The sequence below is a fragment of the Callionymus lyra genome, chromosome 3, assembly GCF_982586985.1.
Source record: "Callionymus lyra chromosome 3, fCalLyr1.hap1.1, whole genome shotgun sequence".
Lineage (NCBI taxonomy): Eukaryota > Metazoa > Chordata > Actinopteri > Syngnathiformes > Callionymidae > Callionymus > Callionymus lyra.
The window spans coordinates 33,196,621-33,224,107 of NC_141820.1; the positions used below are offsets into that span (position 1 = coordinate 33,196,621).

At 38.7% G+C, this 27,487-nt stretch overlaps 1 protein-coding gene across 2 annotated transcripts; it reads right to left on the reverse strand.

The window, feature by feature from the left end:
- Positions 1 to 789: 789 nt before the first annotated feature.
- tax1bp1a (Tax1 (human T-cell leukemia virus type I) binding protein 1a) lies at positions 790 to 27,259 on the reverse strand. Of its 2 annotated transcripts, none has more exons than XM_087787585.1 (17): positions 27,157 to 27,259; positions 23,620 to 23,834; positions 18,659 to 18,761; positions 17,544 to 17,734; positions 16,871 to 17,026; positions 12,423 to 12,571; positions 11,134 to 11,224; positions 10,879 to 11,064; positions 10,565 to 10,816; positions 10,237 to 10,428; positions 9,425 to 9,497; positions 8,965 to 9,341; positions 6,816 to 6,902; positions 3,441 to 3,615; positions 3,002 to 3,201; positions 2,650 to 2,732; positions 790 to 1,455 (listed from the first exon to the last, which is right to left on the reverse strand). In XM_087787585.1, exons 2-17 carry the CDS (start codon positions 23,806 to 23,808, stop codon positions 1,245 to 1,247), a joined length of 2,715 nt encoding a protein of 904 aa, XP_087643711.1. In that variant the 5' UTR covers positions 23,809 to 23,834; positions 27,157 to 27,259; the 3' UTR covers positions 790 to 1,244. The 2 variants fall into 2 exon arrangements, with proteins under 2 accessions (XP_087643711.1, XP_087643709.1); XM_087787583.1 differs by having other exon boundaries at positions 8,965 to 9,362.
- Positions 27,260 to 27,487: the final 228 nt, after the last annotated feature.

A 27,487-nucleotide genomic window follows, 5' to 3' on the forward strand; every position in this document is an offset into this window, starting at 1 on the left:
TAGTTTGCACAAAATGTTTTGAACAAATGTTGATATTTGTTTCTTATGTTGATATATAGAATGAATAAAAACATGTTTAACACTCATTTTTACAATAAGAAAACCTTATTTTTATCTAATTATTATTTAAATTATGTTCAACTCATTTCACTTACATTATTTAAAAAGAACTTAACATTTCCCTATTCTGTCGTTAACCCTTGCGTTATCTCAGGGTAAAGGTGAACGACCTCCACCACAGCGGGTCACCTTGACCCAGAGACAAGATAAGGGTTAAAGCATCCTTCATCATAATACATATTTTGTTGTTTTATTTGTTTTATTCTTCAAGATACACGTATAAAAAAATATAGTTTTCTATTTAAACATTGAAAGCAAAATACTGTAATGCATTTAACAATATTAAATTACCATAATCATCTTTAGTTTAATTTAATCATGTTAAAATGAAATGTACCTCTTAAAATAATTTTCCTTTTATTTGACCCTATTCTCTAATGCGTCACAAAAATATTACAGTTTTATCTTTAAACATGGCTGACAAGTTATTACAATACAATAATAAATTCTGTGCAAAATATCCTCATCTTTGAGTTTTAATGCCAGATATAAATAGTACAAACATTCTACATTTATAATATATATATATATATATATATATATATTTCTATCTTTGTTTGTATGTCAAAACCTTTTTCATCAAACTATCCACTTAAAAGCTTCTAAAATAAAGTAGATAATTGATCGCATGATGAAAATAAAAAGCAGTAAAAACAGAACCAGGCGAGCAGCGGTTGAGACGCATGATGTTTATTCACTCCTGACATCCTCACATGGAGACACAGTAACACCAGGTGTCACGTCAGCGATACACGACTGGGAGATGAACCTGCACACGGAGCAGCACGTACTGAAGAACCAGGACATAAATAATGGGGGCAGAAGTGCGAGTTCCTCCGCTGATTGTTGTTTATGTACATTACATTCAGAGTAAAGCCTTCGTTCACAAAGTGCTGATTCACATCGCCGTCACACAGCAGTTAAAAAATATCTCCATCATAGATATCGACTCTTTGAGACTCTGATTTACACTTAAAAAAATCTCTTTCCGTCTTCATCACCTGCGTGAGATGAACAGGAAGTGCAAAACAAGCAGTAAAAAGTGCTGATGTCGACAGTAAAACAACAGAAATGACTTGTTAGCCGGCGGGCGCGTCGTTTGAAGCGCGTCGGGAGCGACGGCCTCACTCGATCTGGTCGAAGTTGAGCACGTGGCCGTCGAAGTGCGTGAGGACGTGTCGCTCGAAGGTCTGCTGAGGACAGTTGAGGGGGAACTGCTGCGAGCACACCGGGCAGATCTTCCAGTGACTCTCCACGTGCTGCTCGAAGCTGCGCTGCTCGAAGTGCGGCGGGAAGATGACCGAGCACAGCGGGCAGCGCTTGTGGGCGTCGCCGCTGCAGACAGACAGACAGACAGACAGACAGACAGACAGACAGACAGACAGACAGACAGACAGAGAGGACAAGTGAGATTAGACCTGGGCAAAGTGTGGTCCGGGTCAGACTGTATTTGACTGTATTTATGTGGCCCTCATGAGGTCAAAGATCAACTCCAAACTGATCGTTTTATTTCATAACTATTTATTATTATTATTCTAAATATGACATTAGCTTTTTGCTCAAGGACTTTTACATCAGATTTTTTAACAAGTTATATCAAATCCAACGTATTATTTGAATATTTTATATGATATTACCGTATTTTCCGCACTATTAGGCGCATAGAATAAAAAATAAAGTCAAACGTTTGACTGCGGTTGCGTTATACATCCACTAGATAAAGCTGTGCTAAAGGGAATGTCAACAAAACAGTCAGATAAAGTCAAACTTTATTAAGCGTTCTGACAACTATGTTCACTTCCATGGTAACGATGTTCAACTGATGTTTAAAAGGCTTCAAGCAGCGCGTGAGACTGGTGTTGTGAGCAGCAGTGAAGTTGAGCGCATGTATGACAGCTAGAGCGCACGTGTATGACATGTTGAACACGTGTGTATGACTGGTTGAGCGAGCAGCAGAGTGATTTTGAGTGTACAACAACCAAGACTCACTTGCTCAAACCGGCGGCAGTATTATCGCTCCATAGCCGTCCGCCATGATGTGACGCGAGTCGTTTATCTTACCCCGTGATGACGCAATGACGTAATCCCGCCCATGGCGTGTCGGCTCAGTCGACACAGAATCATGAAAGTGTTTGTAAACAAGTCACCCACCAGGTTCATTTTTGAGAAAATTAAAGGCTTTTATGGGCGCCTTATAGTGCGGCAAATACGGTAGCTTAATTTAAATTAGGTTTTTAGTTGTTTTGTTAAACCATTTTATTGAGGCTTTTCTCTTCATTTTGTGCTCAAAAGGCCCTTACGACACACACAAAATACAAAGTAGGGTTTAATTTAATCTATTATTGTCGTACAATACAATACAATTGCAATATGTTAGTGAAAAATAATATTCAAATTCTTCATATCTTAACACATTTTACACTAAAATAACAATTATCTGCAAAAACCTACCATAATTAATTCAATTAAACCCAACTTCACAGGTAAAAAATATATAAAGGAAATGTCAAGAGTGTTTCATTTCTTCACCTGGAGTCGAAACAGAAGCTCCTCCCGGTGTCACGGGGGCGGCTGGGTTGGTACTCGCAACACGGCACAGCTGCTTCCCCCACCTGAGCAACAGGAGATCCTCCGAGTGAGTCAACATCCCATAACTCTGCAGCCTTCCTTCTAGTGATGTGTTGATGAAGCTTCATGAAACACTGTCTTTACTCTTTGAGTCCACTAGCTGTCACTCTCTTCTGTAATCACTTCAATTCTATTGAAACCTCACATCATTTATAAGCTGATGGCGCCCCCTACTGAGCTCTAGAACCAAGACACAGTTTCATGAAGCTTCATCAACACATGACTACTTTAAAAAGGTCGTCATGGCAACTACCTTGATGGCCTCCTCTGCTGGCTTGTCGTTGTTCTCCAGCGGGCTGGTGTTGCGAGAAGGTTGGATGCAAACCACCGCGCTCCAGCCAGGAGCGGCAGGGTTCGTGGGCGTGACTGGGGGCGCGCACGGCGCAGCGCACGCCGGCGCCTCGGGGGGAGGGCGGACCATTTGTTCAGGACTCAGCGACACATCGGTTTCATCTGTGGAGGAGAAGACTGGTGAGTCCATAGAAGTGACGAACTGATGAAGCTTCATGAAGCAGTGTCATGTTGCTGAGAGCTCAGTAGGTGGCGCCCTTACTTTGAAAAATGATGTTTAAATAGAATCGATTTCAAGGCAAATACATACTAGAGCAGAGAGTGACATCTAGTGGACTGAAAATAATGCTGTTTCATGAAGCTTCATCAGTCCATCACTAATAGAGGAGTAAGATGAGCACCTCCTAGTGGATCAACGGAGTAAGGATTGCCAAACTGCAGCTCGGCAGGTCTCTGGGGAACCAGCGGTGGAGGAGAGGGCTGCTGATGGTACGGAAGAGGATAACGCAGAACCAGCAGCTTCTTGGACTCGATACCCGCCTCCTGGTTCTGCCTGGACACCAAACGCTGCAGCTCCTAAGACACAAAAGAAACTTCAGTCCTGGAGGTGCAACTATCGTTGTGATGGACTGAACTCAAGATAACAAAAAACAGTTGAGATCCCACAAGAATAAAATAAAAAAATAAAAAGAATACATATACAGGAAAAAATTATAATTTAGGCAAAATGTAGGTGTCAGCACCACCAGTATCTGCTAAAACATAAAGGATATCCATCCTTAACCCTTTCGTTAACTCAGGGTCAAGGTGACATGAAGACCTGATAATAAAAGTGTTTGCAGTATCCCTTGTGTTGTCACTGGGTCAAGGTGAACGACCTCCACCACAGATTATGTATTTATGGAAGCCACACATTTTTTTTTGGACACCAGGTCACTTTGACCCTGAGATAACACATGGGTTTAGATAACAAAATTAATTTTCATTTTGAAAATAACGCTGCATATCTGACTCAATTACTAAATGAGTTAAAAATCATCAAACTGCATTTTCCTCTTCAAGAACACTTATTCTGTGAAAAAAGTTTAAATTTAAAATATGCTAGAGAAAAGAATAAGCATAATTTTACCTAAATTGTCAATTAATTAAACACATCAACAGATTAAAGCGTTTTTATTTACAGAACTCATAAAACATAGACAAAGCTTTTTTTTCAAATGTATTTTGACTTTAATTGATTTTTTTAGTGCTTCTGTAAAAAAAAAGATTGATTATTTTATTCTATTTCAACCTCTGAGTTTGACTTCATAGAGAATTCCTGAGCAAAAAATGTATGAAGTGCCATCAGAATATTCACGGTCAATGAATTTAAAGTTAATTTAAATTAATTGATTGAAATGTTGTTTTTATTTACAAGCATTTCCAAAAATGTTGTTTAAATAATTGAATTAAATATTTTTTATATTGAAAGGGTGATTTAAAAAGAATAATTCAATTGAATGAATATTTTTTTACACATAAAGTTTGATATTGAATTGTGTCACTATTATACAAACTATTTTACATTGAATTTAAAAGGCTACAAATAAAAAAATATTGAATTTAGAAAATGTATTATTTGAAGAATAGAATATCAAACTCTGTGTAAAAAAAACAATTCATTTTGAAAATATTCAAACTAATTAAATTATTAAAAAATAAAAACAACAACATTTTCAATCAAACATTAAATGTTAAACTTAATTCAATAGGACTAAATGATAAGTTTCATCATGAGCTCTGAGCTCCTCCACTGGCCTCAGCGATGGCTCCTGCAGCAGCAGCATTAGTATCTACTCATCACTGTAATGGGTGTCAGACTGCAGACTCCCCCCTCCCTCCTGCTGTGATGACTTCATTAGCGCGCTGCTATCAGGTTTAACATTTAAACCAGGGTTGTGGAGGTGAAACAGACACGTGCTGTGGCATTTGCACTGTATAATGGCGCTGTAGTGGCCGGCTGTGGATGTATTCATTAGAGGGGAAGAACAGAGGGAGAGGGGGGGGAGATGGAAGAGTTAAAATGCTGAACATGAGCGCTCGTCAATAGAAGGTTCCAATAATTGGCCACATCAGGGAGAAGTTCAGGGGCAGTTTCAGGAGGACAACTTCAGCTCCTCTGTTCGTCCAGATTAAAGTAATAAATCAGAGTTAGCATTGATGAGTTGAAGACTAACCAACTACACCAGGACATAAGACTAACTAACTACACCAGGACATAAGACTAACCAACTACACCAGGACATAAGACTAACTAACTTCACCAGGACATAAGACTAACTAACTTCACCAGGACATAAGACTAACTAACTTCACCAGGACATAAGACTAACTAACTTCACCAGGACATAAGACTAACTAACTTCACCAGGACATAAGACTAACTAACTTCACCAGGACATAAGACTAACCAACTTCACCAGGACATAAGACTAACTAACTTCACCAGGACATAAGACTAACTAACTACACCAGGACATAAGACTAACTAACTTCACCAGGACATAAGACTAACTAACTTCACCAGGACATAAGACTAACTAACTTCACCAGGACATAAGACTAACCAACTACACCAGGACATAAGACTAACTAACTTCACCAGGACATAAGACTAACTAACTTCACCAGGACATAAGACTAACTAACTTCACCAGGACATAAGACTAACTAACTTCACCAGGACATAAGACTAACTAACTTCACCAGGACATAAGACTAACCAACTTCACCAGGACATAAGACTAACTAACTTCACCAGGACATAAGACTAACTAACTACACCAGGACATAAGACTAACTAACTTCACCAGGACATAAGACTAACTAACTTCACCAGGACATAAGACTAACTAACTTCACCAGGACATAAGACTAACTAACTACACCAGGACATAAGACTAACTAACTTCACCAGGACATAAGACTAACTAACTTCACCAGGACATAAGACTAACTAACTACACCAGGACATAAGACTAACTAACTTCACCAGGACATAAGACTAACTAACTTCACCAGGACATAAGACTAACTAACTTCACCAGGACATAAGACTAACTAACTTCACCAGGACATAAGACTAACTAACTTCACCAGGACATAAGACTAACTAACTTCACCAGGACATAAGACTAACTAACTTCACCAGGACATAAGACTAACTAACTTCACCAGGACATAAGACTAACTAACTTCACCAGGACATAAGACTAACTAACTACACCAGGACATAAGACTAACTAACTTCACCAGGACATAAGACTAACTAACTTCACCAGGACATAAGACTAACTAACTACACCAGGACATAAGACTAACTAACTTCACCAGGACATAAGACTAACTAACTTCACCAGGACATAAGACTAACTAACTTCACCAGGACATAAGACTAACTAACTTCACCAGGACATAAGACTAACTAACTTCACCAGGACATAAGACTAACTAACTTCACCAGGACATAAGACTAACTAACTACACCAGGACATAAGACTAACTAACTTCACCAGGACATAAGACTAACTAACTTCACCAGGACATAAGACTAACTAACTACACCAGGACATAAGACTAACTAACTTCACCAGGACATAAGACTAACTAACTTCACCAGGACATAAGACTAACTAACTTCACCAGGACATAAGACTAACTAACTTCACCAGGACATAAGACTAACTAACTTCACCAGGACATAAGACTAACTAACTAGACCAGGACATGAACGTTACCTCCTGCAGGCGCTCCTTGTCCTTCAGGGCTTGAGCCAGGTTGTGTTTCAGCTCCATGACCTCAGTGGCTCGCTCCGCCATGTGCACCTCCAGAAACAACAACAACATGATTGCTTTCATTTTAACTACATCATGTTCACATTTTTAAGCATTTGAAATGGCAATGAGCTCATTCAGACACAAGGTGGCAGTACGAGTTACTAGGACAGACAAAGGAAATATACAATCATCTTTACCACTATTAACGTTTCCGAAAACTGTAGTAAGTTTTTTTGTTTTTTTTTCTAACACAGGGTTGCCATGTTTTATACTTATTATAGTTTTTTATGCTTTATATTTCAATAAAGTGCACGTGAAACAAATTATTCAGATTAACATGCAAAGAGTCACACAATTGTCTTGCAGTTAAACTTCCGACCACTAGATGGCAGCAGTCATTACATTCTCTGCAGCTGTAGTAACAATTGAATCCCGCAAAATCCCGGCAATGATACACAAATCATAATAATGACCTCCTTGGCAGAGGTATGTTTGAATTGCGATGCTTGTTGGTTTGAGTTAACTCAAATTTTGAAGTGGCTCTTTAAAAAGACACAATCTGTAGACATTTAAAAAAGCGTTTCTGGCTCCCCCTAGTGTTCCAAATCCTCAGTTTCCTCAACTTTATAAAGTCCTCTAAGACTGTAAATTCTGCTTCATGGCAATGTGGGTTTTTTCTCTGGTTAATGATCTCTGTTTGTATGTGGCTGTGTGAGCAGTGGTTTTTATATTTGTGAGCTCCGTCCTCTAGCTGTTGCTCCGACTAGCTGGGACAGTCCGCTGCAACCCTGCACACGTGTACAAGGGTTTGGTCAAATCAACAGGAAGGAAGAAAGAAAACAAGTTTGTAAGAGTAAATAGGATGATTCCAGCTCTTAAGCAGTGTGTGGCAGCAAACTACTCAATACCAGCGTGACGGTCATAACTGTCTCTGTGTCTCCCTCACACCGAAGAATCAGCTTTGTCTAGGCAGTCGTCTGAACGTCATTGGCGAGAGCCCACAATGCATCTTAAATGTGATTGACAGCCGTGACAGCCACTCAAAGAAGGGCAGCCGGCCGGATTGAGGGACAGAGAGTTACAGGCAGTAAATCTGTAGAAGGAGTTTCCTTGTTCCCTTCTTGTCTCGCACTTCTTTTCCTTTAAAGATTCCACATTTCTGCTTCTTGTCTGTCCATGTAACTTTCTTCCCTCCTAAATTGCCTCTCCGTGCCCTCCCACCTCCCTCTCGGCTTCCCTTTCATCTCCCCCCCTGTCCGCCTCCCCCTCCTCTCTCCCCCTCCAGGATTTACGGCTCGGCATTAGAGGGTTAAGTTCAGGTGGGGCGTCTGCTCCCCCTCTCCTCGCCGGCCTGCTCCGTCCTCCGGGTGCTGGAGGTAAACAGTCGTAAAGAGTGAGGCTGCACGGCTGCTGCTGGAGCGCCGCACCATTAGCAGCAGCTCCGGACCAGAAGACTATCAAAGCCCCAACTTTATTTAAACGCTCTCAGATAAATGCCACTCAACACTTCAAGCTGCTAGTTCAGGCTAATGGTTACTTAAGCACGCAATTATTTTCATATCTACCAAACATGATAAATAAATAACACCCATTTGAGAAAATTATTTAATAAATAAAGATTTAAAATATATAAAAATACATACATATATATATTCTTTCTGTTCTGTAGTTTTGCTTTAATTACAAAAACAAGAAAATGTCAATTTTTAAAGAATATAAGGAATAATTTTCTATATTTCACATTATTTCTCCTGCTTTGTAAACAAATATGGATGTTGCAGCATTGCAGTTACAGCATTCCAACTCTAGTAGGAGCCATAAACTATAGTTTCAATCTTACATATTGGTGCTTTTAGATATAAATAAACCCATGTATCTAATCTAATTAAGACAGGTGACTTTCACGTGGAAAAAATGTTTGGTTCATTACACATTCCTACCACTGAGAGGCGTTGTATTTGTGTCCCTCAAACATTGACTTTGAAATCTTTTAAGCCAACTATCTTTGTATGATATGATCTTATAATTCGACTAATAAACCCTTATCTGATCAGATGAAACTAAAGAAACACTTCAGTCATACGAGATGTTTTTAAAGAAAAAGTCTCACTCTGAATCTGTCCTCCTCGTCCGCCAGACGCTGCTTGAGCGTCTCGTTGATGGCGCACTGTTCCTTCCACTTCTCCTCCATCATGACCAGCTCCTCCACCACAGACTTGGTGTCATCCTGCGGCAGCTCCCCGGCCTGCTGCCCGTCATGGCTGCTCTCTCCTGCACTTGACCTCTGGCTCTCCACCTCCACCCAGCTGGACATCCTCAGACTCTCCTCCGGAAGACTTTTGCTCATCACCTTCTCTTCCTTCACAGTGACACTCACTGTCTGTTCCTTCTCTGCATCTCTGCTCATGTTTCTGACTGAGCTGTCGCTAATGCTGAGCTCCAGGGGCAGCGTCATTTGAGAGGCTTCTTGTAGAACTGCCATGTTTTCTGTGAGGGGAAATACATGAACTACATAGTCATCTGTAGTTAGTCAACATGAATTGATTTCTTGAATTGTTTTATTGTCTCACCTGCAGTGGGAGAGTCTGGACTGGAAGTGAGAGGCTCCACTGTTGTCTCAGTCCATGCATTTCTCTTTAATTCCTGAAAATTGAACTTTAAATTAAACTTCTATTACTAACTACTTTATGGTTTCTTATGAGGTCCAAAATAACCTTCATGTACAAGAATGATACATTTTAGTCGCATGTGAAATGGGCAGAACTATAAAATCTAGTGATATTAAGAGACAAAAATTAAGATTATTTAATCACGATCAGTAACTTATGTATCTAATTAATCAACCCTTGACATTTCAAGCAAGTCTTCCCAGTAATTTCAAGAACATCAACGATGTACGAAATAATAGACTTATATATGAACGAAAAAAGCATGAAACAAAATACTTTTTCAAGAGTAGTAAACACATCTTTAATTATTTATAACAAAAATTATTTTATAATCAAAAAATAAATCACTTAATAGAGAAATCTAAATTGCAACACAAATTCAAAGCAAAGTAATGGCAGCCTATGGAATTATGTCTTCCTTGGGAGCACAGTAAACAAATGGTATTTTAAAAAATGTAACGAATGAAAAACTTTAATGAGGAAAAGGTAATTTGAGAATAAGAAATAGTCAGATACGTAAAAAATAATTATCTGACTTGCGATATTATGAGGGGAAGAAAGAGTAGTATTTATTTATTGAAAATATCAGTTTTATTTCAATTTATTTTCTAAAGAAACTATAATAAGTTGGTGAAATTTTACTAGACAAAAAAAACACTGAATGGCAGATTTAAAGAACTAATGATCTCCTTCATGATTTAGTCGTCTCTTACCACTTGGGACTCAGGGGTGTTGAGTTTGGCCACCTGCTTGCGGAGTCGCTGGCACTCACGGTACTTTTCTTTGTAGTGTTCTGCAGCCATGTGGAGGCGCAGCTTCAGCTCCTCCACCTCCCTCTGCAGCTCGGCTTCAGCCTCAGACGCTGCCACGATGCTGGTGCACAGCTCTTCGCTGGTGCAGACCCCCTGAGACACAGAGCAGCATCGTAAGCTTTGATGCACTTCCATAACTTGACATGTTCTTTTATTAATGGTGTTGCATGCTTGCTTGTTTGAAGAACTAACTCTTTAAAAGTGTCTGCAGAGCTAACTTGTCACTGACCACTTCCTTCTGGGCGGAGCTTCTCAACTGGTCCAGCTGGCTCTCCATGCGCTGACACTCGGCCTGAGCGTCGGCTAGACTCTGCTGGAGCTTGTCAGCCTCCAGACGGGCCAGGTAGAGCTCGCTCATCGTCTGATCTCTGGCGCTGGAGGAGTCTCGGAGCTCCGACGCCAACATGGAGGCTTGTTGTCTGGACGCCTGCAGCTGCTCCTCAGCCTGGCGGAGCTGCTCGCGCACACGAGCCAGCTCTGCCTGGAGAGTTAAAGCCACAGTTACACACTTAAACTTTTACTCTTTTCTCATTTATTCTCCACCTTGTCTGCTTTGAGAGTCAGCAACTCTTTCTCCAGGTTTTCCCGCTGCACCACACAGGCCCGAAGTCTCTCCAGCTCTTCTTGGAACTGAGCGATGGTCACCTCTCGGTTCAGCTCCACCGCCTTCAGCATCTGCAGCTCAGCACTGAGCTTAGTGTTCTCCAGCTCGGTGGTCCTGAGGTGAGCCTGTGTGCGACGTGGACAACAACGTCAGTCGCTAGCAAGAGAAGCATCCTGAGAAGTAAACATCTATACCTTGTAGTGGTCTCTCTCGTCTTTCTCGTTCTTCAGCTGGCTCTCCAGACTGTCTCTCTCCACTGTCAGCTTTTTCAGACGGTCACGCAGACTACAAGCCAGAAGATAAACTATTTAGAAAACAAATGAACAGCAGAAGTCTACACCATAATGTGTGAGTCAATCCTCATCTTCTCCATCACTATGTGATATGAAGCAGCAGCTGTTTAAATGCTATACAATGGTACACTTCGAATCAAATGATCAAACAAGATATAATAAGAAAACATTTGATTACAAAGTGACTTAATATCATATTTGCATGTTTCAATCGGACTCTTTTATCCAGATCTTTATCACCTAAATAGACAATGTTTACAAATGTATACTCAAAATACGAAATCTAAGAGTTTAGATATAAAATCAAATGTGTGTTACTCATATTTAATGGCACTATCACGATATATTTACATTGTCTCATTAAAGAAAACAATATGTACTATACGTAATTTTAACTTAATTTTACTTTTTTCATATTTTCTGTAGATTCTTTGATGTTGAACAGTCTTGAATTATGTAGTAGAGATAGTATTATTTGACAATATTCTTCACTATTTCACTTTGTCTGGACGAGCCGCCAGGACACTCTGTGATGTGACCAATAAACTGCTTTACAGCATTGGGTCAGAGACAGTGTTTTCATACTTCTAATGATGGAAAGACAGGCGGTTGGATGGACAGACAGCTGGTTGGACGGATAAAAGGATTGACTGTTGGATGAATGAGTTGTATTCTTGGATGGATAGATGGATAGACGGTTGGATAGACTGACAGATGGATGGACAGACGGACAGATGAATGGAAAAATGGATAGATTGATCGCCGGAAAGATTGATGGGAGGATGGATGGATGGACGGAAGGTTGGATTGAACAACTGTTCATGCATCAATATATATAAAAATATATAGAAGTATTAACAAATAAGTCAATGAATGGCAGTAAAGGATAGAATTATATATAAATTGTGGCATAGTGATGCATAGTGATCTTCTTGTTTCACAGAAGTAGAAAAGTAAACCGATACAAATAGTGAGGTACAATACAAATATAGTAAATCATGATTAAGAAATTCCGTCAACAATCTTGTAGTGAATGTGAAAATAAGAATATATGTCTTGGATAATCAAAATGAGCAGTGAAGGTAAAAAAGACAGCGGCTGAGAAATCAAACCCTCAAACACTGCTTTCCAAACCCCCATGTTCGTGCAACTATGAAGAAGTGCTGCTGATTGACACATCCTCCGCTCACCGATCCAGCTCTGTCTCCTTGTGCAGGCCTCTCTGAGTCACTCCCAGCAGGTCCTCCTCCAGCTGACGGACGCGGTCCGAGGCCTCCGCCAGCCTCCTCCTCACCTCCTCCCTCTCCTCCGACAGGCCCTGTGATGAGCGCAGCAGCTCCTGCGGGCACAGGGCGACAGCTGGAGATCACACAGACTGAACTAGCCGAGTCATGAGAGCAGAGATGAGTGCTTGCGCAACATTCAAGATGAATGACAGCGACTGTCACTTCTAGACAGTTTCATCCTTGACATAAAGCTGTGGTTTTAAAGTCCTGTAAAAGTTTATCTTTTATTACCATCATGTTGTTTGTCACTTTCTAAATAAAATGAACGTATTAAATCTGTCAGCAAACACTCATCAGTTTATAGGTTGTTTATAGCGCTGGAGAGAACACAATGATACTAGCTGAATTAGGATCAAACTGAACCTTTTGATTGGAACATGACAAATTAAACAAATAGTAAATCAACACTCCACTTTTACTCCTTTGTTTTGTGACAGGTTCTCTCGAATTTCTAATGATTTCCGTCCAGAAACTGACAGAGATTAGCGCCAGCGATGATGAAGAAGTTATGAACAGCTGCTGATAGATTGGCTGGAGTTTTCTGTGCTTACTCATCATTCCAAAACGTCATATGTGAAGCCTAAATATGATAATCACGCAAATAGGAATGTTCCCAACTGAGAGAAACATCCATGAGACACAAACTCAGTTTCAACATGAGCCACTAAACTAGATGACAAATGGCCATGCAGATGACATTTTAATCATAATTTTATTTCATTATATGTAAAATATTCTAACAAGTACTATGCAAAGAATCTGTTTTTCTCTGCAGTCTTATATCAAATTATGCATCAATTAATCAACATAGCTGTCAACAGTATTTTTGGCACACGTTGGTATCCCAGCTGTAAAAATGTCAGCGCTCGGTGCACATGCAAGCACATTTTTAGACGCCTGTAATACTGTAATGTGCTGAAAAAGGGAGGAGGAAGACTAATCTGTATTTATGTTTGCCATTCAAGTAGAGATAGACTCACAGTCCATTTACTCTTGATAACATATATTTTTAGAAAAAAAATAAAAGACGGTAAAAGGGTCAGTGAGGAAAATGAAATTCATGCATTCTTATATAAATGTGTGAAGTCAGAAGACAAATAAGTTTATTTTTAATGTTTCTATATTTGAGGTTAAATCACTTCAGAAATGTATCGTCACTGTTAATCCAAAAAAGATTGCAACTCTGGCTAAGTAACATCTCAGTCCTTTGATTGCAAAGGTAGTGTTGGTAGATAATGTCACCAGATATATGTCAGTGTGGCTCTTAAGTCATCTCAAGTCTTAACTACTTTCATTTGTTTTATAACCAAACTATGTCCACACATCAGTTTGAAAAGCTGCCGGAGATGACTGCATCCTCTCGTCCTTAGTCATCGCAGGGATCATGCATGGTTTCATTGTTCCTCAAGCTGCAGAGGATGTAATGAATGTTGCCATCTAGCATTCAGAGGTTTAATTGAAAAACAAACATGAACAAACGCTATGAATATTTACATGTAAATTGGATTTGAAATATAATTAAATTTCATATTATATCATATATAAACCATATAAATAAATAGGATAAAATTAAATATTATTTGCAATAAAAAGAAAATGGAAGTCCATCTGCAAATAGGAAACGGTCTCCTTAAGTTTTTCTAATAATCAGATAATTTTAATGGACTTTAATGTTCTTAAAGCAGGTTATAAACATGTCAGTTGATCCAGCCAAGCATAAGAAATACCTGTGTTGTGGCTTTTAAGGACGCCCTCAAGTTTAAACTTGCCATTGATCACAATCAAGTTCACATTCAATCAGCTTTTGTTCACATAAAAGAAAAACCTTTCCGACACACACACACCCTCTGGTCTACGTGTAGGGTGACACACACACAGCAGAAGACAGGCAGTTACACCTTGAGGAGGAACATTTCATGCCGATCAATCCAGAACAGTGAGTGGCAGGGCAGGCGTCGGCGCTCGGGGCACGTCTCCCTCTGGCCTCGACTTTGTGCCGATCGCTGTATGATTTTATGGTTGGGAAGCACTTTAGCAGTGCGTAAAGACCTTATAAAAATTGGCGTCATAAAATTAGCAGCCACCAAATATGTACTTAAGTTTTCATGTTAAAGTGAAAGGAAACGTTGATCAAGCACCGGCATGAGCTAATGCGGCTACTGTAAAAGAGTAGGACTGGTGCACAAACACACACCTACTCAACAAGTCGTATATCTGCAGATGGACATGCTCGGTGAGTGGAAAGCAGCGTGGTTATACCAGTGTGTGTGTGTGTGCGTGGACTTCCATGTAATTTATTTTGTCCATAAAAAGAGCCGAGGACTAACTCAAAGCAGGTTCGGGTCTTAACCTTGAAGCTGCACTAGAGGGCGATAAGAGACTAGACAGAGCGGAGATTTGCTCTGGCTGCACTTTTTTCATGATGTTGTGCCAAACGAATCATAACAGATGGAGATGTTTAAACAAAGAAGAGTTTCAGTGATCGGATTGCTCGAGTGTTTTTTTAATGATACTTGATGTGTCAAATGAAGTGTGGATCCCGTCCAAGTCAAGTGAGAGACTCCAGACAGGAAGACGGAGGAAGCAGCGAGTGAGAAAACAGCGGCCACTGGATCGCGTGACTGAGTGGTGTTTTGTCCCTGAGGCTGGGCAGGGCTCTTTTTTCAGAAAAGCGGTTTTGCGGACTACCCTCCTCTCATTCCACACACAGACTAAAAGCGTTTGCAAGCGGGTGGCATAATGAGTGTGTTTGTGTTTGTGAGCGTGTGCACGCCGGCGCATGTGTGAATGCACATTAGAGGGGCCCTGTGGTGTAGAACCTGACTGTGAGGGCGAGTAGGGGGGCGGAGGGGGGCTGCTGGTGTGTGAGTGTGTATGTTGTTTGACGTCATGTTTGTTCACTGTGCGGTTAAGATGGCACCGGCCCTGACGCCAGATGCCCGAGAATTCTCCATCAAGTCCCGAATTCTGTTCTCAACCAACTGAGTCATGTCGTTAAAAGAGCCAGAGAAAGCAGTGACACGCTGGTGCACACAAACACACACACACACACACACACACACGCTACAGCTCATTGTTGAGTCCCTCAAGCACATACACAGATTATTATTCATACATCCCTTCCTTTGATGTTTGTCAGACCTGTGATCAGTGACGTGTAACTGGCTCCTACTGCTCCGTCTCTATGCACCCACCCAGAAACTAGATATCCTACAGGCAAAAACATGATTTTATCAAGTTTAAAACAAAGAGAGTAGGTTCTTCTGTTACAACTCCAGTGTAGAAATCAAAGACAACAGAAGCCTAATACTCTGTAAAAGAGATCTCAATTCTTGTCAAGACTGGTGTCGGAAGGCTGTTTAAACCTCTGCGAACTCTGTTTTTCAACACATTTTTGGTTTGTGTGGTTTACTGTGAATTTGGGGGATTTAGTGTTGTGTGTCGTTTCCTTCTTAATGACTGTTCCATCTTAACTACACAATCAGAAATATATAAATGGTAACTCAGGCTGCATTTAGACAACAAATTTGGACATAAAATGGAGAAGCAGAGTTTATCATCTAAATTGCAAATGAACTGTAGCCCTAAGAGTGTTCTTTCTTAATTTGTTTTAATCTCTTCTATTATTTATTTTCTGATTTCCTTTGTCTTTCTATGTAATGTACCGGCTAAAATACTAAGCGTTTCCTTAGTGAGAGAGAGAAGAGGATAGATGTGTCTTACAAGGATCTTACAATTGTAAAAATTGGACAAATATTAATTTTCATGGGGGTCTTCCTCTCCCCCTTCTCCCCTCCCTTCATTTGAGCTGTCAGAAGACTCATTTCCAAGCCATTTTGTTGAGATGTTGTGTGTATTTAAACAATAAGATCAGGCAGACGCACACAGACACACACACACTCACTACGATAATGCTGCTTCTCTATACTTTTCCACTCTGGGAATAATAAAGTAAATGTATCCATGTAAAAAAATTATGCCCCATAAATATTTTTGGCAAATTAGACAATATAATCGAAGTTTGGGTGTATTAATTACACTTAAAAAAACAACAACATATATCTAAATAATCCATTATCAAACTCTAAATGAAACAATATTCTATATTTTGTATTATTGATAAATTAATCTATAGATTTTAATAAATCAATTGTAGACAACTGTTGAAAAAATAGCTGTTCTGCTTATGCCAATAAACATGACAATGTTTAAATTAAAAAGAAGATTTTAAATATAATTAATTGATACAATACTCGTCTTACTTTGAGGCATAATACAGCATCTGTTACAAAAGTCCAAACATGTAATAAATTGTATGATTATCACATTTAAACTCAAACTCCTGGTCCAACCTGGTTGTGTGTGCGGAGCAGGCAGCATGTCTCTCTCTCCTGCTCCCTCTCTCTGGCCAGACGCTTCTGCTCCTCCTGCAGCTGCTGCTTCTCTTCCTGAAGGAGGCGCATCGTCTGCAGCAGCTCCTGACGCTCCTGCTGAGCCTCCTCCACTCTCTGACCCGAGAAACAGTAGAACATTATTACGGAAACACTGAGAAGATTGATAAAAATGACAGATTAGGAAACAAGTGGGTTTGTTGTATCCAAATGAGACATAGAAGACTTCATAGGAGAAAAAAAAAAGGACAAATAAAAATGTACTACACAGCACAAATGTCTTTTAAGTATTTGTTTTTAATGGGATAATATATAATTTGTATTCTTTTTCCACCGGATATCCACAGATAAGTATTGGTATCGTTTCAACAAATTTTCTGTCAGAGCTGTCAATAAAGAAGTGACACAGGAAAGAAAATGTCAATCTCTCAAGAGTACACAGCAGCGTTTAAAAAAATCTGGATTGTTGGATCAGTTTCAAGTAACACTTTTGTCTCTCTGTTTCTGCAGGGCTAGATGTAAGTCAGGCAACAAGTGAGCACACAGCTGCTGTCAATCAAACAGCCCTCCGTAAATCTTTGCTACAGAAATGGTGATTGCAAAAAAGAAGAAAAAGTAAAGTGACATGTCCCACCTCCAGCAAGCCAGTCTTAGTGGTGACCACCAGTATGTCAGAGTTCCCCTCGTCCTCCGTCACAGTCAGCAGGTCGTCGGTGGGCGTGGCAGATCGAAACTGGAAGGGTGTGCTGGCTCCTCTGATATCACCGGAGTGTGTCACATAACAAAACTGGTAGAACTCTCCATCCGATTTAGGAACATAATAACCTGAAGCGAGAGGACATTTTAATTTCATACCAAAGGTTGACATTTTACAATGTTCATGGTGATGACAAAATAACCGATAGTTGTCAGGGGAACTCTTGTTAGAAACATGAGTTGTTATAACATGCTATCTGTGTCTAACACAAAGTAATCCTGGTTAAGCCTTGTGTTGTCTCTGTTTCAAGGTGAACGACCTCCCTGGCTTCCATTAATACATATGCAGTGGTGGAGGTCGTTCATCTTGACCCAAAGACAACACAAGGGATACCACAAACACATTTGTTTTCAGGCCTTCAGGTCACGTTGACCCAGAGACAACAAGGATAAAACGTCCTAAAAAAGGAGTCAATTTTAATTAAAATAAAATAAAATTGTATTTCTGTAGATTTTGAATAATATATTCGTTTTTATAATATATTTAAACATTTTAAATACACATAAAAGGATAAATAATAATAAAATTCTTGATATTTACCTAAGGCAAAAGTATTTATTAAAGTTTGTAAAAAAATAATTTGCAATAATTCCATCTCAAAAGTAAATGTGCTGGATTCATATTTGATTAAACTTCCTTAATAAGTGTTGTAAGCACCTTTTACTCTTAACTGTCGACACGTATTGAACCTGGGATTTAGGAGTCGACCTTTTTTACTGTCTGCAGACGTAACCCAGCATGTTTTCATTGCTTAATATCTGACCATTCCAGGCCCAGTAAAAGAATTTAGCAGCTTCCAACGTGTGTGTGTGTGTGTGTTTGTGTGTGTGGTTGTAGAGGTGCTCAGGTCCCAGGCCGCCGTTTGTGGTTGTGTTCCCTTATTAAATAAAAGCGCTGGTTTTTATATGTGCTGTTAAATTGAGGAGTTGCTTTGGGATTGCCTTAGTTAGGGAAGTGAGAGAAGAGTGTGTGTGTGTGAGTTTGTGTCGAACCTTGAAAAATGACGGTCCTGTGCACGGCACTTCCTGGTTGATGGTTCTCAGGCATAGGAGACCAGAGGAAGGTGTAGTAATCTCTAGCTGTGCTCCAACCAACCTGAGGATGCAAATAATTAGAAAAAATGTTAAAATTCAAAATACATTAAAAAAAATGAACCTTCAAGAAAGACTTCCAAAAGTTCCCTCTTGACTCCACCTTTTTCCCCCACTAGGGTTCTGCATATTCTGGGCCCAAAACAGAGCACCATTAAAGGTGTGAGACAGGAGCACGAGGGTGTGTACCTTCGCACACATGCTACGAATTACAGCGCGACACCAAAACAACCTGCTGTGCGCTTGAAACAAAAAAAAATGTACACAGAGGAGAAAGAAAAAGGTGAGAATTTGACACTAAATGACCGGAGAGATGCAATTCCTGGGATTTCTGGTGTTGGTAGCTGACAGCTGATGAAAGGGAATTCGTAGAAGATCATAACTTAGGGCTTGAGTCGTAAATCTGTCGACCCCCCTCTCTCTAAAAAAAAAAAAAACACACTCTCGCTGTCAGGGCTACTCACACATATACACACACACATACTGGGTTTCAGCAAGCATGTGGCAAACACTTTCATGACGTCACACTTCATGTCGTGCTACCTGTGGCACTCAAGGAATCCTTCATGATTTAAATTATTAGGACTGTCAGCCTGTGACATGATACTGAAAATAATGACGATAACAGCGACACAAAGAATTCTCTTAATGACATGCCGAGCATTATCTGTGCATGCTAATACACTGTAGAATTTTAGGATGTAACAAATGTGAGGTAGCTTTAAATCAACGCTGGAACATTTGTCAAACTTTAGGTGAGATGATGCTCCTGTGCGAGTCGTAATGACCTGTTTTGGTTTATTACGCAATTACAACGGTAATAGGTGAACATGGAAACGAGGGGCGAGAACATTCTTTCCACTTCTGACCGAGAGAGTCAGCAACTCCGTGACAGACTCCCTGTCGCTCTCTGCTTGTGTTCTCGCTCACGTGTGCTGCACTCCAGCGCACAGGAGACATAAATAATCCAGCTAATTGCAGAGTGAACTTGACTGACAGTTGGTCCGGTACAGAGAGGCATTCCTACACAGGAGTGATGTTATAAAATAATCACAGGCGAAGCACCTATCAATCATTTAGCCAAGGTGTGAGGGAACAGGGTGATGACACTGTAATTACACACACAGACAGCGGGTTTCTCCCCGACGACCCGACAAACATGCCACGACCAAAAGCTTCCACAGGGCATCCGAACGTGTTTACTGCATGACACCCGATCAATAAATGCAATATTAAATGACTTTTCAGCTGTAACAAGCTTGATTACTCCTGCAGAACGAGTGTAAATAATTTTTTAACACCAACACACACGTGCAGGCTTGTCCAAGTTTACTGATTGTTAACAGGAACATCCACTAGGGGGAGTCTGTGCACAACTTAAATGAAACCCAGTCGACTTTGTTCTGCTGTCAGTTTAAGCGCTTAGATAGATAGATAGATACCTGATTGATCCCCGGAGGAGCAATAACACATACAAATATTTAAATAAATAATTCAACAATTAAAAGTGCATTTAAGCCTGTGGGAGAGATCTGTTGCAACATCTTACGGCAGAAGGAAATCTAAGCTGTACCTCCATGACGTGAAAATAAATTAAAAAAATATATATATATATATATATATATATATACAGTATATATTTTTTAATTGTCGGTTTATGATTCAATTCAGAGAAGCAATGACAAAAGAATACAATCAAATATCAATACAGCAACCAACAAAACAGTAGTTTAAAAATACACATAAGACAAATACAATGGAAATGACAAAATACATACTAATAACCATATTTAGAGGGATAGTCAGCACCAAGTCATATATTCTTTACATGTTGATACACCGTTGTGAGCAGAATGCAAAAATATTAGATATTAGATTATTATATCCTGAGATAATGAAGCCAACACAAGACCTACACAAACCCAGTCACGTGGTCATAAAATAAGAAGTCACAAGGAGTGGCAGTTTAAAAAAGTGTATAAACGGACCCACATTAAAATATTTATGTAAAATTGAGAGAAACATTAGAGAAACACTCTCAAAGTACATCAAGACTCTGAAGAATATGTGATTATGCATTTATCTCTGCCAATGCTTTTAAAATGACTGACCAACAGAGGCTAAAAAGGAAAATGTATCTTGAAAAACGTATTTGAAATCAACAAAAATAAGAAAAAGTTATAATATTGCTGCCAAATAGCGCCTCTCAAAACATATTACATATTACATAGACGTATTACTTAAATCTTTTAATTTAAATGATACACAAATATTGTCACAAACTCTAATAAATGCAACTGTGTTAATTACGTGTTCATTTAATCTGGTGAAATTTTTAGTTGTCATTTTTGACTAGCTATTATAGAAAAAAGACTTACATTTTGTTTATTTATTTTGTCTTTTAAAAATATTTTAAAATATCTAAAAGTGTTCTACATGCCACAGGATTGCACATAATGTTTCATGTCTTTACATAATTGTAATTTTATATTGTATGTTAATTGTATGGTTATATAGGTACACATATTATAGATACCTATATTAACATACATATTATCTATATTTTGAGTTTATATAAACATACAAATGTGAAAAAGTACTAAACTAAATGTGAATTGTTGACAAATATATTTTGAAAGATTTTTCTATCCATGGACTTTACAAACTAGACAAACATGAAAAACATGTTTTTCTACCGACATAAATTAAATTTAAAAGTCAAAAATATACATTCACAATCTATATGTTTATACAAACACTATAGGTAAAACCAGTATAAGCAATGTGAAACAAAAGTAATTCAAAGTCAGTTCATAGAAGAAATGTTAGGATAAAAGAGTAAAAAATAAATATAAGCTAGAATAAGCTTTGATTTATCTCTCGAGGCTAAAACAAGAGGTCACACGAGGCAACAATAACAGCTCAAATGTGAACACCCTCCTATAGAAACAGATGTATAGTGAGGATCTGAAGCAAAGCAGCAGCTTGTTTCTCAACATAAAGCACCAACCATCAAACAGGTTTCATTAGCGTGGATTACGACAATTACATTTTCCAATCGACTTTTTTCCAAATAAAACCAACAGCTTTACTACTTTTTAATTGAGCTGGTGGATTTGAAGTAGCTTCTTAGACAAATGATAAAGTGTTTGTCCTTGGACTTTAACGACACATTAAGTTTCCTAGTTCGCATTTCCTGTTAATTACGTGTGAGATTTGATGGCCCGGATAAAAGAGCGGAGCAGAGGGCGGTTAGCAGGAAGCAGAGGAATCGCTGGTGGAAAGACAGAGCCAATTGTACAAGTGTGTGGGGAGAGCAGGTTCTAATAAGAGTCAGAGTGGTTCATAAAGAGCACCAAATGTTTGCCCCCCAGCAGGAAGCGACTAAAGCCAGCCCACCGTGTTCTAGGCTTCCTTCTTCTGGCGGCGCAGCGACCACAATAAAGCGTGCGGTGAGCTCGCAGGAATGTAGTGAAGAGTTGTACCATTAGGGAAGGTACAGATGTACTTGTTAATGGGCCGACCGTAAACCTACGAGCAATTAATAAAAACAACCGATTCATCTCAAAGTTTGAGCAGCAGAAGATATAAGCAAGATTTTTTGTTGCATCGATTTTTACGAATACAATAGAGCATTTGCAGGAGATACACAGTGCACAATAGACTTATTACAGAATTAGATAATAGAAATATATATATATATATATTCGCAATACTATTAGATGATATTCAACATCAATGTATCAACGTTTCGTATTCATTGTTTTTTGTGCTTCTAAACCATATTTATATTTTATCGTAGTTATTATATGGTTTATATTTCAATGTGTATAAAATGATCAATTCTTAATTCTTTTAATCTACACTAGGCATCCAAATATGCATGCCGTTTGTTCATTTTTGTGTAGCAATTACACTTCTGGTAACTAGATCTTTACGTCCTCAGCATCTGATGGAAAAATACAGTCACACCAGATTCCAGCGATGACAGAGGACGAGAGGATACGGTCGACTCCAGCAGGTTTTATAGTTGGTGTTTGGACATGTTTAGGTTTTAGAACAATAAAGGGGGTTAAAACTTTGTCAAGAGTCATGTCGTCTGTACATTCTGAAGCACCATATGATACTACTAATCGTCATTGCTTCTACAGTATCACAATTTATTGCAATATTTTGTATTGTGATATGTATTGTCTCACCAGATTCTTTACAATACACACCCTACTGAATACAAGCCTCACTAAGCCAGATTATAAACTTCAGGTACTGTTATATTGTAACCGAGACATTAACACAACCGGAAAGATTTTTTGTTCTTAATAAGAAATGTGTTTTTTTCTTAAAGCAGTGCTTGTGAAATGGCAGTAAAACAGTCAAGATAAAGTAAATAACGAGCCTCCCAAAATAGTCATTGACAAGTTTGGGCCATGTACTCTAAATTCTTCTGAAATTGAAGCAGTTCTTTACGCTGCCGTCTCAAATGTTGTATTGATGTCCACCATATGTGTAGCATTTATTTTTCAACAGCCGGATCAATCACATTTTACTTGCTGCATCAAATGCATTTCTTATGTGACTTGACTGGAGCAAAAGTTGACTGTTCAAAAATATATATATTTTTTGTTCTCTGGGTATAATCTTTTCCGCATTAATACACATTAATAATCTCTCCCACATCAAAATTCAGTTTGAGTTCAGAAGGTCTATTCAAAAGGGCAACATTTGTTATTATGAATATCTAGTTCAAATGTATCATCAGAGTTTGCATTTACACATATTTCCAGATGACAAAAAAGTAATACTTCAAAACATTAAAACAAAGAATTAAATGAATGTTAGTTTTTCAATGGTAAGAAACTTACCTTGAATATCCCCACCCAGTCTTTGGGGTTGGGAGTAATATAGGAGGTCAATGTGTAATGACACTCCAGGGCTGCCTGAGGAGGGAAACTTTTCCCCACATTCTGGAAGATGACGTGGGCGTAGTTGGACTTCTCCATGATACTGACACTACTGCCAGGCGAGTAGTCCACCACCTGGAACGACGACATGTTGCTCTGGAGGTCACTTCATTTGTCTGTGATTGGAGCAAATAGAAGAAAACAAAACTATTAAACACCATTAAGTTAATAAATAACTATTAATTGACTGTAAAATCTTTCACCATCATGTTTGTTCTGTGCCTAAAAGACATCACCACAGGCCCAAGCGTTAATCACCATGTGCATCATAGGCCAAAAAAAATTGACTATATATTTGTGGACCAGTCAATAACCAGGCTTCCTCAAAAAAAGAGAAATCATATCAGTCTGATTTTAAATCATTTGAGGCTCAATTTATTGTTATTTATTTTCATAATTTCAACATCTATGAGGTTTACTTCAGACTCTTCAATTTAATTGTCATCGTTTTGTTTTTTTTGAAACTTCCCATTTAAATTAGTTATTTCTGCTTTCTATAAAACAAGTTGAAGTTTTAATTAGTGTATATTACAATGCTAGCTTTACAATTAGTTAGTCTTGGACTTCCTATTTTAACGCTGTCACATCAAATGAGTTTGCTTTGGGATTTGGCACCCCGGCCTTGAGTTTGACATATGTGGTATACAGTATATATAAGCTGCATTTAATACAATTGGAAAGAATGAAAAATATACAATCGTAACATTTTATATGTATATTTCACAGAATGTGTGCCTTAAACAATTTTCAACCTTAAATGCATTTGGATCTATCAAATGACTGATAAAGTTATAATGAAATACTGCAGGTGCCGTCTTTAGTGTCTTTTTTATTGGCCGAGTGAGCTGTAGAGCGTTGTGATTGGTTGAGCGGCATGACAATCAATCTAGTTTAGCTAGTTGCATCTGTCACCGGTATACTAGGTCAAAGGGAAAGCATGGCAGTAAGATAAGAGTTTGGGAAGATGTTTCACCATCCAAGATGCTACTTAAGTTCCAAATCATTGGTTACGTGAGCAGGTATGGATAAGAAGTAAAACTTCTTACATACATGTTCTGGTTCTCAAATTTCATGACAAAATTGAACACATTTTCATTAAAATGTTGACTTGTATATATAATATGTCCTACACTTTTAATGAAAAAAATCAATACAGGGCGGCCATCTTGGTACAGTGCCACTTGCTCCTACAGTGCATTACGTCTATAGAGGAAAGATGTGTTTACACTATAAAAGTGATCATAAATCGCTCATTGATGAAAGGTATGCTTAGGATAATGTCACAATATAACATAATGTTTTCAAATGAAATATTCTATTGAGAAAAAGTGGGATAAAATTATGATTAGGATCACTGCAATGCAATAAGAAGTGCAGCGTACAAATGACAGTTGATTGTTGATACTATGTCAGTAATAGATTTTAAATAAAACCCTCTTAGAAATTAAACTAATTTGACAGAAGTTACTTCTGATGCAACCGGACTTGGGACAATAGATTTACAAAAAACAATTTATTACAAAAGAGCTAAACATTAATGATAATCAATAATTTAATAACAACCTGCCCATACTATGTTATACCTTAATTACATTTTACCTGTGAATAGTGATCCCACGAGATCTAGTTTGTATATACTCCGCTCATTAGATCATCCATAAGCGGCACAGAAGTCCAGCATCTTCTGACATTTGCTCGTCTGCTGACAAAATTAGTAGTAAAACCAGCATTTTTAAATATCCAAGCACCCTGTATCATTGCTACATGTATGACGATTTGAACGGACCAAACCAATTGGAAAACGGTCCAGAATTCAGCGAAAAATTGTATTTTAAGATTGTGAAGTACCTCTTTCCTTGCAGCTCTTAATGCGCAGCTGCCTCTGATGAGACTGTACCAAGATGGCGGCGCGTTATACACATCCGTCTGCAGTCAATGCGGTGTCTATTACATATATACAGTATATGTCTATGGTCAGTCTGGTGTTGCTTGTTTAAGCTGAAACCTCATTGGTTAAACTGTGCATGCTTGATCAGTTGGAACAAAAACCTGCACCACCCTGGCCCTTAGACAGACTACTTTGGGTGTCAAATGTTTCTTAACAATAAATACAGCAGCCGTTAGCGAACGGTTTTTGCAGGCTTGCTTCTAGTTTGAGGTTTCCCGCGGCCTTTCTGTATCTGAGCTGACATAGGGATCAGACAATTCTATATACTACCAACGTACAAGGTAACATATTAATGTATTTTGATAAAATGCACTACATTTAAAAGCCTCATGCTGAATACTAACCGCCAAACTTAAGTTTCCCTGTAATATGCTCTGACTACTACGCCGCTGTATCTTACCTGTAATTTATGGCGTTTTGACTTAAATATCATTTGTCACAATAGATGAAGCATCAAAGGCAAGACAGACATGGACGTGGTCATCTCTCTTATTCGTATTGCCAAACCTTTTATGAATGGTACTAGAACTCTAAATGTTTCTCTTTTTTGTGTGCATGTCTTTAAGATACATAAAGGTTTTACAAATGAGCAAACATACTATACTATACCATACCATACACCATACCATTTGCCCAACTTAATTGTGATCATCTAACAATAACACCAAAAGTCTGTCTTCTTCCATCTATCAACCACTCCCATAAACCTTTGCACCGTTTACTTATGCATCACCACAGTAATAAAGTTGCCCAAAGATAAAAAGTAGTACTTGACGAACATTTCACTAAGTATACTTGAGTATAAGTATACATTAGTATACTATTTTGAAGTACTATGTATACTAAACTTATATTTGTAAATACTACTTCAACTTTATTAAAAGGTATACTCATAGTACACTTTAATGTACTTCTTTTTGATAAGAAAGGTCAAAAGTAACCCTCAAGTATACTATAAAATAATTATACTCGTAGAACACTTAAATATACTTCTATTTACTAAGGGTTGAATAATTCTGCACGTCTAAGGTTATCCACCTAAAAGTTGTTTTTGCAGTAAGAGTACAAAGTGTAGATTTAAAAAGGTAGTAAAGTTGTATAATCCCTACAGAAGCTCCAGACGGGCGAGGCTCCTGGTGTGTGTGAAGCATCAGACATCATGTCACATTGCAACGCAGCATTAATATCATTATTAAACAGACATTGCACCAACATCCAATGTAATGTACAATATAGATATAAAACCAAATCAATTGAGCAATTGAATCAAATATTAATAATCAGAACAAGATTGTGACACACGTCACAGATGTGTGTGAGACATGACTGAAGCTCACCTCCTGGCTCACTAATCGTATTGTCGGCGGCTAAGCTAACTTAGCATGTAAGCAGGCCATGTCATGCCTCGTCATGACCGGCGTGACAACACCGACACGCCCGTAAGACAACAATGACAGGACAAATATGCTATGGCGAACAAGGAGCAGTACCCGTGAGGTGTGTTGGCGTCGCAATGGGATGAGTCGTCTCAGAAGGCGGCGTTCATGTCTCCCTGCGCTGTTGTTGTGAAAGCTGAGCTGGAGCTGCGCTGCTTCCTGGAGTGATGCGCACACTTGCCCGGATGCAGAGCAGCAGCAGTGGTGCTGATGGGGTTTAACATCGATTTAAAAACCAAAACAATTATCTTTAAGTTAGCGACATTATTCATTTCGTGTGTTTATTGGTTAGGAAAAGTGTAAACAATATAAAGTAAAGAAGATGAATCAATGGAAATATATAAATGTTTTAAGACGGTAAAATAAATTATTTTATATATACGCT